At 40.4% G+C, this 12,276-nt stretch overlaps 1 protein-coding gene across 8 annotated transcripts in view; it reads right to left on the reverse strand.

Moving 5' to 3' along the window:
• Positions 1-214: 214 nt before the first annotated feature.
• The window catches only part of UBTD2 (ubiquitin domain containing 2), a 57,071-nt gene continuing 45,009 nt past the window's right edge, over positions 215-12,276 (reverse strand). For all 8 annotated transcript variants that reach the window (XM_060144201.1, XM_060144194.1, XM_060144200.1 and 5 more), the window contains one exon: positions 215-2,788. In XM_060144201.1, the coding sequence (XP_060000184.1) occupies positions 2,391-2,788 (398 nt within the window). In that variant the 3' untranslated portion in view covers positions 215-2,390. The remainder of the gene's footprint in view (positions 2,789-12,276) is intronic.

Raw genomic sequence — 12,276 nt, forward strand, 5'->3', positions numbered from 1 at the left:
AATAAAGTATATCTATAAATGACCATGTATGGTTTGACATAGTAGAGCCTAAGTTTGGTAGTAATGAACTTGTTAGTTACTGAGCTGGGAGGTTTTAAAAAGGGGAAAAACCTTTTTAGAGTTTTTTTTTTTTTTTATCAGAATGAAGCAGATTACCCTTATTGTGGAGAGTAATAATAATTAAAAACCCAGAATAAAGGCAAAGACAAAGAGAAAAATTGAACTTTTTTTTTAAAAAAGCACAAAAACCCTACATACTAAAATTGTACACATCAAGTATTGGTCCAATCTTATATCAATCTATTTACAATTAAACAGCACCATGGTTTTCTCACCTAGGTTAGTTAAATGCCCAGAAAATTGTTATTCAAAGTACACGTTCCTTTAAAATAAAATAAACTATTAAGAGAGCTCCAATCCTCAACAAAAAAAATCTACCAACTATAGATTATTATATCACCAAATTTACTTAAGAAAAATAGATTTGAACACTTTTTTTGTCCTCCAGTTGACAAACTTTGAGAGATGTTGCTGTTCAATGTGACACACAAATTAATAAGGAAACATTTTGATGACAGGGGCATTATATTGAAATACCCTCGCATATCTCCACCTCCATATATAAAAATACTCCTTTGGAATTAATGCTGCTGTTGCCTCTTGAATTTAGATTCAATTATCAGTAAACCTAAATTAAATGTAGCCACAATCTTTAAAATGATTGCATGAAAAAGAGAAGCAGTTAAAGCTCTCAGAAACATGATATGTTACAATTATAGATATGTGCAATCAGGCTATAGGAAATTTAATAGTATTTTAAACATTACATTTAAACTAGTTTCATTTTGCCATTAAAATTAATAATGGTGCTTCACATCCAAAATAACATGTGAAGGTTTGATTATTTCTCATTTGAGAACAAGGTAAGTGCCTTCTTGCCTCTACTTTTCCATCTCATGGATTCTCAGGGGTTCAGAAATCACTTGGTAGCCCCCTTCTCACTTATGGGACCAACCTTGAAAAGGCTCCAAATTAAATATAATCCTTGGCAGCTTTGTTCCAGTCCTAGTACAGAAGAGTCAGGTTATCTCACCAAATTTTTCAGTCCTCTAATATAATCTGCAGATGCTTCTTAATTTGCCTCTTTGCTAGGAAAGATGAGAGAGGAAAATTCTCATCCACCACAACTACAGGTAACAATGAACTATGGAAAGCACTAAAGTATAAAGCAACATATCAACATTTGGTCTCACTGTCGATGTTTAAGTGATGTCAGTAAATATTTCACTCTAGCAAATTACGAGTTGAAATTTTTTCTAAAAGACTGAAGACAGGCACAATTCTCCCAGGCACAGACAGAATGGGTTTTCCTTACACCCTTCCTGCAAATTGGGGGAGAAGAGATAATTACTTTATTATCCTACAGTAGGAACAGCTGTACTTGATTCCATGCATTCCCTGGGATTCCCCTGAATCCCTGGAATGATTCAAGTACATTCCCAGCTGTACTTGGTTCCATGCATATCCATGCATTTGGGGGCACAGTTAGCTCTGAAAAGTTCTAAGCAGAGTAGGTAGATCAATGAAGGTTTTACATAGTAGTGTCCTTCTAAGCCTGGATATGAAACAGCTTCATTATATAGACATTTCAAAATACCTATGCAGCAAGAGGACAATAGACTTTTCAACTAAGTTATCAGTTGAAAGTCAGAGATCGGAATGCACTGACTAAATTATTGCCTAGTGTTCCAGAAAGGTGCCTGCCACCAACGTGCTGGAAGGCACCAAAATTTAGTGTGAATGTAAACAAGGAGCTCAACATATGGGGATGGGGAAAGCAATATCAAAACACAATTTGCCAGTCTCTACTCCTTTATGGCTAAATATCAATTGAGCAAGGAATTAAGACCAGAAAAGAAGAGAACCTCAAGTACTGCTCTTTTCAGTTTCCATTTTAAAAAGCTCAAGTTTTATAACTGTTATTGATGATTTCTGGAAATTGTATTTGATTTATTTTTTAAGAATTCTATATTCACAGGTGCTTGGTGCTGTTCTGCATTGATGCAATGTTCTATTTACAGTCCAAATCATTTAAATACAGCCATTATATAGTTGTTGGGTATTTTAAAATAAATGGTTATCTATTTCTTAACTGCCTCTTGAATTAGAAACTGTAATTACATGAGTCTCAAAGGCTGGCTCTTTGTGTTTTATTAATTATTTTCGTTGGTCTCCATCACAGATGGAAGTTTTCACTGGTAATTCCTCAGAACTAAATCCATTCATAAGGAATTCAGAGCAGTGAAAATAAATTTCACGCCATAGAGTAGGAAATGATAACAACAATAAAAAGGAGCAGAAGGGATCTAGGGACAGCCAGCAGGACCAGTTCAGTTCTCAACTGGTGTTGGGTTTTGCAAAGGTTGGCTCATTATAACCTGTACAACATAGTCCTTTGGGATCTTCAGCTCTTCCAACTTCATTTTGTCAGTGAGAGGTCTGCCAGAAAAGAACCACCGCTGACTAGCCGGTTCCACTCCTTCTGCTGCATGTAGCCGCCTCTTCATGTGGTACACTGTGTCTGTGCTGCGGACCACAAGTTTGAGGTCCTTGCCGGTGGAAAGGCGCAAACGGAGCTGAGATTCATACCCCGAATTGGGCGGTGGCTCAGGAATATCCAGAGTCTCTATGTCGCTCTTTTCCTCTATCATGTTGATTGGTGGTGCCAAGCAGTAGACTGGAAGCTGATACCTATTCCCCAGTTCATCATAGCACTCTGTAAGTGCACCTTAAGAAAGAGAAGATATGAAAAAGAGTTTAATCTAAATGAATGCATTTTTCTTTACATCTTGCAAAATGCTCAAACATCTCATTGGCGTGCCACTGTAGAGAAAAAAATGTAAAATAAGGCCAATCTCTGTCAGTGATCATCAATAATCATTATCAAGACCCATGACCAGGGCTTCCCTGGTGGCGCAGTGGTTGAGAGTCCGCCTGCCGATGCAGGGGACACGTGTTCGTGCCCTGGTCCGGGAAGATCCCACATGCCGCGAAGCGGCTGGGCCCATGAGCCATGGCCGCTGAGCCTGCGTGTCCGGAGCCTGTGCTCCGCAACGGGAGAGGCCACAACAGTGAGAGGCCCACGTACCGGAAAAAAAAAAAAAAAAAAAAAAAGTAAAAGAAAGCACACAAAATTCCAATTTACTAATATTATCAATGCTTAGACCAAATTAATGGGAGATGCCAATTACATTGGGATATCTTTTTAGGAAATGAATCAGCTAACCTTAAAAAAAAAAAAGGCAAAAACCCCAGATCCCTAAGCTCAATTCTCCACAACACAGTGTTCCAGAGTGGTTCTCTTAGTGCCTAGACTTCCTAAGTTGAAGTCTTGGCCGGAAGTCCTCAGTCCAAAGAGATCACAAACTAGAGATGACAAGCTTACCAGCTGCCATTGTCTCATGCCTTATGTATGGATCTCATTAGCACAACCACCACAGAAATGACTGGGGTGTTTTATTTAACCCAAATTAGTCAATCTGTTACAGAGAAGCTTTGAGTTAAAAAGGAAGAACAAAAGAGGCATGAAGTTTATAACTGGCTAGCTCAGGGGAGGGGGAAAAAAGTGTTTATGGTTTAAAAGAAGGTATTCATGGTTAATTTCTTTGTAAAGTATAAACCATTGTAATTACCAGAGCTTCCCTTGGGGAACTTGAAAGCATACTTAATGAATGTTTTATTTTAAGGTTATTCATAATGTGTCTTTTGCTCAAACTGGAACATTAATGTCAGCTGATTATCAATTTGGATAAAAACCAAAAATATCTACCATATTCAGAACACTCATACACAGGCTAATGAATATGGGGCATGGACACTGAGAAATGGTTACCAATGAACAAATGACTTAATAAACTGATCTCCATCAATAGGCTGAAAATCCAAAGCATCCCAAATGAGACTGGAACAGTCACCAATCCACCAAGGGTTGAATTGGGCCTGCTAAGTTACATAAGATGGGCTGGGGTGAGAACTCAGGCACCAAGCATTAATACACGCGAATCTCCCCTTTCCTCTGTATTTAAAAATAATGTTCAGCCTCTGTGTTATTCACTAATCTGAACACTGCTATGACTGTAGAAATAGATATGCTTCAAGCCCAGTTGTGATCACCAGCAATTCCCTACACTAGTAACCATCACACTGCAGTATAAATATTATTTATAAATAGTCAGTTGTGCAAACTTCACTGTTTATATACTTGATATAGCCTTGTCCTAAGGCAAAGAAACCTCAGTGCCTTTCAGGTGGGCTGACCATTAGGAAAACTAGCAAAGAGAAGGTGGAGAGTTCACTACAGACTCATCATCTCTCTCAGGAAAATACCTTCAGATATATATCCCATTGATACTGGGGCGTCAGTAATGTCAGCCTGATAGGAACAAGAACATATATATTTACATAACTGTTCTGCTAGAAAAACATTCTCTAAGAGAGGCACCATTCTAAATCATTACCTTTGGAATCAGAAGACCAAGATGATATTCCCAGCCTTGTTATTAACTAGGTGTACAACCTTGAGCAATGTTCTTTAACCTGTAATACTTCTCTCAATTAGCAAAATGAGGCAGGATAAAAATGACCTCTAACGTGATTTCCAGGTTTGCACATGCTGCTTCATCTTCATGCACCACAAGAGATAGAAAATAAAAGTGCAAACCAAAGCTGTCAAACTACAGGCAGAACAATGTCTTGACCAAAAGACAGCCTATATTTTTAGCCTCCCTAGAAACCAGGACGAGAGGTGCCATGGCAGCCTCTAGCGCAGTGCTGAAACAGTAGCGCATGCCAAGCTTAAACCAAATGTACAGTCTAACAGGCACTCTGGCTCTTCCTAGAGCTGAATACTCACTCTTTCATCACAATAGAAAGCTGAGTCTTGCCCCTTCTGCCCTTCAGCCCAGCAAGTCAGGGGTTCAGTTTTCAGACTCAAATGGGTGAGAATAAAAACTCCATTGAAGAGGTACAGCTGAAGATGGCATATCTTCTTATTCTAGCTCAGGCAGCCTCCCATCTACGAGGCTGGAAATCAGCTATCCAGACTCTACTGCTTAGAAGCTCCCATATTCCAATATTTTGGGGAAAGGTAACTTGCAACTTATTTAACATGAAGTTTCCTGGTTTATTCCTTTCCTCACTCCTACCAGTCAAACTATCCTGTAATCTGAGTTATAAATATGCTCTAGTTTTAGATTAAACAAAAAACTAAATAGGGGAAGAATTCAGGCCATGAAGTCAAACATCATTTAATTACATTTTTAGGCTGCAGTTTTATGGGTTACCCTATCCCCAAATTAAATACCTGGGATCATAAAGTATCAATAAAATAATCAATATAGCCCAGAGCTGAATATTACCCCAAAATTACCTATTCAGAGCAAAATGACTCCTCTGCAGGCTCCAACTCTTTTGAATAATATACTCCTAAATCGTCCACCACTCTATGGCCCCACATCTCTTTATTAAAGAAAAAACTGCTCTGCTAATAGGGTCTCTAATCACAATCTCTTTAGGACTTCGTAAAGATCACTAGAAAACAATTCTCGCGTTCCAGAGTTGCTGCATGAACACTTACTAAACACCTAGAAGTGTGCAGGATATGTCACTGGCACTAAGTAGAGAAGGTTACAAGACAGCCAAGACTGTCCTTGACCCCCAGGAGCTTATAATCAAGGTGAGCAGACACAGCATACCCACCAAAGATTTAAATACAAATTGACACTGAAAATCAAATATAGGAGCTGAGATATCACACAATAGAAATGTGACTAGAGTTGGTAGAGCCAAGAAGGAAAAATTCTGTAGAAATAGTGTGTTCTGGGCATGACACAGAATACAAATGTAGGGCATCCCAAGAAATACGAATGATATGGAAACAAGAATTAGTACAAGAGGGACTTCCCTGGTGGTGCAGTGGTTAAGACTCCACGCTCCCAATGCAGGGGACCCAGGTCAATCCCTGGCCAGGGAACTAGATCCCACATGCTGCAACTAAGAGTTTGCATGCCACAACTGAGGAGCCCTCGAGCCACAACTAAGGAACCCGCTTGCTGCAACTAAGACCCAGTGCAACCAAATAAATAAATATTTTTTTAAAAGAAGAATTAGTACAAGATAAGTAGGGGATAACAAGTGGCTCTGCTGAGGTGGAATACACAATCAATGGTGTGAAATTACTAAACAGAGAGCAATAGTGAAAACCTGATAGGAGGGTTCAGGAGTTTAGACTTAATACCTTAGGAAATTTCTAGAGGAGGCTAGTATAGGTACATGTGGCTAATATAGGTCCATGAGTCATTCATCCAACAAATATTGAGTGCCTACTATACGCCAAGCAATGTTTCAGGTGCTAGGGTTATGCTAGTGAAGAAGACAAAGCCTAAAGATTATTTTATTATTTGCATGAAGGGAGAGTGACTGACTGGAATCAGGGGGCCCTGCTAAAATGACTGGCTGGCTAACAATGCAAAGAAATGGATCTGAGAGAACTGGTGGTAAGGGGTGAGACCTAATGATAGGTTAGGAAAGGAATCACCTAATCAGGGGATAAGAGTGACAGAGAATTTAGGGTTACAAGATTCTCTGCTTGGATTCTTTTTTTGTTTTTAATTTATTTATTTATGTATTTATTTTTGGCTGCATTGGGTCTTCATTGCTGCGTGTGGGCTTTGTCTAGTTGTGGCAAGCGGAGGCTACTCTTCGTTGCGGTGCGCAGGCTTCTCATTGTGGTGGCTTCTCTTGTTGCGGAGCACAGGCTCTAGGCGTGCAGGCTTCAGTAGTTGTGGCACACAGTCTCAGTAGTTGTGGCTTGCAGGCTCTAGAGCGCTGGCTCAGTAGTTGTGACACACGGGCTTAGCTGTCTGCGGCATGTGGGATCTTCCTGGAACCAGGGATCGAACCCATGTCCGCTGCACTGGCAGGCAGATTCTCAACCACTGCGCCACCAGGGAAGCCCTCTGCTTGGATTCTTAACTGCTTCAGGTTCAGGGAGATACTTCAATTGAGTTATCTGAAGGTAACTGAAGAAGCATATTGGGAAAAGGGTAAAAGCAGTTTGTAGAGTAATAATCTCGAATGTGTAAGTTTAAACATAAAAGCAAACACTTAAGAGGGCTTACTAGCTCTGTCTAAGCACTTTACATACATTAACACTTAATCCTCACAACAGCCCTCTAAGGTAAGTCTATCATACTCATTTTACAAATGGGAAAATTGAAGAAGAGAGAGGTAGCTTGCCCAGGGTCAGAGACAGTTAAGTAACACAGTAAAATAATCTGATTCCTGAAGAAGTCAATGTGTAACACAGGGATAAGGCTATAGGGCTTGTGACAGCTCTACGAGACTCCCAGGTTAATGATATGGTTAAGGAGAGGAAGAAATGTGCTTGGAAAAAGGCAGAGGACAAATATCAGAGGGATGAAGAACCAAATGTGAATCACAAGGAGCAAGAAACCAACACTCCAAATGCAGCCCAACAATACGTTTGCCAGTGATGTTAGTGACAGGTCAAAGAAGCATCTGGAAGATGAGGTAAAATAAAGTGTTGACTAAGAAGTTTCAGTGCTGCGAAGCCACCACATGTAGTGACAAAATGGACCTATTACTATCACTGTCTCATCTATGATATTTGAGAGCAATGTGTAAAAAACAGGGCACGGTTAGAAGAGAGTTTTGCTTAAAGAAACACTGTATTTAAACACAGAAGGGAAGGAACCACTCTAAAAGTTGATAACATAAGGATTTTTTTACGTTTCCAAAAATCACTCCTAGCTATGTTTGCACATGCAATTTACAAAAGGCTTTTAATCATCACCCACTGGCCACTGACGGTGCAGTTCATCTAATAATTCTTCACTAGTTCTAAAGACATTCTAGCCAGGCTTGCTTAGATTGTTCACCTAAGTACTTGTCTTTTTTTCCCCTTCTCCTCAAAAACCCATTATAGGCCTCACTCAAGTCCTAGCAGACACAGATGGCCACCGGGATAAATGACTGCCAGGCCACTGCTTCCGCAGGTCAGGAACCCCTGAAAGCTCCCCAGGGTAGGAAGAACACTGCCAAGACTACCTTCTGTTCTGATTTCATACATAATTTTTTTTTTTTTTTTTTTTTTTTTTTTGTGGTACGCGGGCCTCTCACTGCTGTGGCCTCTCCCATTGCGGAGCACAGGCTCCGGACGTGCAGGCTCAGCAGCCATGGCTCACAGGCCTAGCTGCTCCGCGGCATGTCGGATCTTCCCGGACTGGGACACGAACCCATGTCCCCTGCATCGGCAGGCGGACTCTCAACCACTGCGCCCCCAGGGAAGCCCCATACATAATTTTTTGAAGTTGTTTTTATTTATCTTCTATCTAGATGACTGGCTCAGATGTTCTATTTTCCTTGGTCAACACTTTTCTATGGCTGTTTTTAATTAGGCTTCAAAATATTTCACAAGAAACTTATAAAGACTAAATTATATACCAAATAATAAAAATAGCTTTACTAAATGCCAGAACGTCTAACACTTTACTCTTTCTCAAGTAGCTTTCAGGTTAAAAAGAAAGACGTCTTTTTAAGCATTCGAAGGCCTCACTGGTTTTCCCTCTATGTTCGCTCCTGCAAGACTGCAGCTCAGTCTTAAAATTTTTACCACATGAGACTTGCAGAGCTACATGAACAAATCTGCAAAAGTTAAAAATAAATTTTTATGTAAGGAAACTTTTGAGGATATTAAAATGTTACCTTGATTGTAGTGATGGTTTCATGGGTGTTTACATGTCAAAGCTAACCAAACTATACACTTTAAATATGTGCTGTTTAGTGTTCTTCAATATACCTCAAAAGAGTTGAAAACATTTAATATTTAAAACATACTAGCAATCTGATGTAGAAAATGGTCCTCCCAAAATTAATTAAGAAATTAGGAAAGCAATATCCTAGAACTGCAAGGCTTTTGTCACATTGGGGGTTTCTTCCAAGGATGAGAAAAGACGTCTTTATTCTCGACTTCACTTTTCTAACTGATCCAGAACGTGTGAACTCTTCATAAAACATGACTTCCTAAGACAACAGAAGACCTAAACACATAAGTGAGTTGGACACAGCTAAAAAGGAAAAGAACACTGAAATAACAGAAAGAATGGGAAGGAAAGAAAGAGTGGGTTAGACCTATGATTCAGGCAGCCCACTGTTGAGCCTGACAGAGGAATAGAAGACTGGAGAAGCAGTAAATGTGATAGAAGGAACAGTGGCTTTGAAGCCATCACACCCAAATTTTAATTTGAATCCTAATCTTGGACATATTCAGTCTGTTTCCTCAAGGACTATACTATCTACCTCACAAAGTAGGTGTAAGGATTAAATAATAAAACACATGCAAATTGACTAGTACATATAATGCCAGTTCCCTTCTCATACAAGTTTTAAATCTCAGAACCAGACTTACGGAGGAGAGCTCACCAATAGCAATATCACAAAGGATCAAAGTTTCATAATGTTTGAGCCCACTGCTTTATGCTTCATGGGGTCCTTTACAAACCTCACAATAATGTCAAAAGGGCCATCGAAATTACCCTTCATCCAGGTGTTATGAGCCGTCTTTCAGGACTAACAAATTACAGGCTCTCTCATGCAAACACTTTGCTGGGAATTATATTAAGCTTATGTCTGATAGTCAGGCTTTAGGAGAAGCAGGTTCAGTTGTCTCATTCCACCAAATTAGCTATTAAGACTGGGATTCAGAAGTACCAAGTCTATCATCTCTTCTAGCAAGCACAGGTGAAAAGTGGCTTAGTTTGGATGTATTACCAAAGTCTTACGATGGTTAGACCATGATTAAGAGCTTGTGTAACATTTGGCCACATTTCTAACAGGACACTGATCTTTAATTCCAACTCTTTAAAAGGAACAGAGGAACAGACCAGCAGCACTCAGGCACTGGTTTATTTAGCTGACCTGGCTTTACAGAAGTGGAAGTCGGTGCAGTACACTTCCTGGGACCACATCAGAAACCCTGCTTTCCGTCCACCCCCACCACCAGAATGGCAAAGAAAGGAGGTCTTCTTCAGAGACAAGCCTCCTGACTCAGGGACAAACTCCCACCTCAGCTATTTTAGGCCCTTTGTTGCTCTACCTGAAGAAAAAGGGTGACAGCAGCCGAGGAGTGGATAAAGCTACACTGTGTAACTCCAAATCATTTTTGTTTCGTTGAGGATAGAGAGAGGAAAAGGATATAACATTTATGATTAGTCAGTCATCAGATTCTTTATTAAGGCCCCATTTCATTTCTAAACACAAGTCTGGTAAAAATCCTCTGTCTCTCATGTATGTACAATTTTCATGCTTTCGTTCTTAAGCTTTATGTTCATGAATTAAGTTTATTAAATGACAAATTCTTATAGGGACCTTTAAAGGAATCAGAATTCATGGCTTGCTTTTTTTTTTTTAATTAATTTATTTTATTTATTTATTTTTGGCTGCGTTGGGTCTTCGTTGCTGTGTGCGGGCTTTCTCTAGTTGTGGTGAGCGGGGGCTACTCTTCATCTCGGTGTACGGGCTTCTTGCGGTGGCTTCTCTTGTTGCAGAGCACAGGCTCTAAGCGCCCGGGCTTCAGGAGTTGTGGCTCGCAGGCTCTAGGGCGTAGTCTCAGTAGTTGTGGCGCACGGACTTAGCTGCTCCGCAGCATGTGGGATCTTCCCAGACCAGGACTCGAAGCCGTGTCCCCTGCATTGGCAGGCAGATTCTTAACCACTGCACCACCAGAGAAGCCCCATGGCTTGCTTCTGAATGGGCGTCTAACACACTTAAAGGAAAGAGAAACAAGGCCTACACATATGCATTTCCTATCTGTCCATGTCTGAGAGAATTCACTTGTTTCTCTTTAGTATTAATAGAAGTATATCATTTTAAAGTATTCTAGGGACTTCCCTGGTGGCACAGTGGTTAAGAATCCGCCTGCCAATGCAGGGGACACGGGTTCGAGCCCTGGTCCGGGAAGATCCCACATGCCATGGGGCAACTAAGCGCATGCACCACAACTACTGAGCCTGCGCTCTAGAGCCTGCAAGCCACAACTGCTGAAGCCTGTGCGCCTAGAGCCCGTGCTCCGCAACAAGAGAAGCCACCGCAATGAGAAGCACACACACCGCAACGAAGAGTAGCACCGGCTCACTGCAACTAGAGATAGCCTGCAAGTAGCAGCGAAGACCCAATGTAGCCAAAGATAAACAAATAAAATAAATAAATTTATAAAAAAACAAAGTATTCTATATAGTGTGGGAGAGACCTAAAATAGTACACATGGAATTAACATTGAAAATTACTCATGTAGTAACTTTACAGAAAACACAGATGAAATGTCTTGAGCCTGTAACTTAGTTGCTTTAGTTACCGTTAGATCTAGGACTTGAGTTCAAAGCCCAATTTCATGACTTCTACCTCGGAAAAATAATGTAACTTCCCTGTGCTTCAGTTTTCTCATCTGTTTAAAATGGGGACTGTTGTAGGTGATTATCACAGGCATGAGAATTAAATAACATCAATTCAAAACATGAACTGATAGTATTTTATTATTTCTGATTCTCAGACCAGGAGTTCTTTCATCATGTTGGCTTCCTATACACAGAAATGCTCTATTTAAGCTATTTATAAGTGCCTTAGTTTTAAACAACTTAAACTGCATTATACATAATTTAATTTATTCACATTTGATATATTCTGAGATAAGAAAGACCAGGAAAAAGAAAAAAAATTCTGGGCAACTCCTTTCCCACCTGTATTTTGAAGGTGACTAAAAAATAAAGGTTTTTCAAGAATTGCTATTTTCTACCTCGCATATCCTGAAGAATGAGAAAGGACAAAAGAAAATGGCCTTCAAAAGTCCAACTGAAGGCTTCCCTGGTGGTGCAGTGGTTGAGAGTCCGCCTGCCGATGCAGGGGACGCGGGTTCGTGCCCCGGTCCGGGAAGATCCCACATGCCGCGGAGTGGCTGGGCCCGTGAGCTGTGGCCGCTGAGCCTGCGCGTCCGGAGCCTGTGCTCCACAACGGGAGAGGCCACAACAGTGAGAGGCCCGCGTACCGCAAAAAAAAAAAAAAAAAAAAGTCCAACTGAATGGGTAGTAGTGAGCAGCTACTCCTACTATACAGGGAAGATTAAGAAGGGAGCTTTTACACGTGAATTGCAAGGAGATGGAAAACACATTAATTGTAGATGCTAAAGAAATAAACAACAACCCT

This window comes from Lagenorhynchus albirostris, chromosome 3, assembly GCF_949774975.1.
Source record: "Lagenorhynchus albirostris chromosome 3, mLagAlb1.1, whole genome shotgun sequence".
NCBI classification, from domain to species: Eukaryota; Metazoa; Chordata; class Mammalia; order Artiodactyla; family Delphinidae; genus Lagenorhynchus; species Lagenorhynchus albirostris.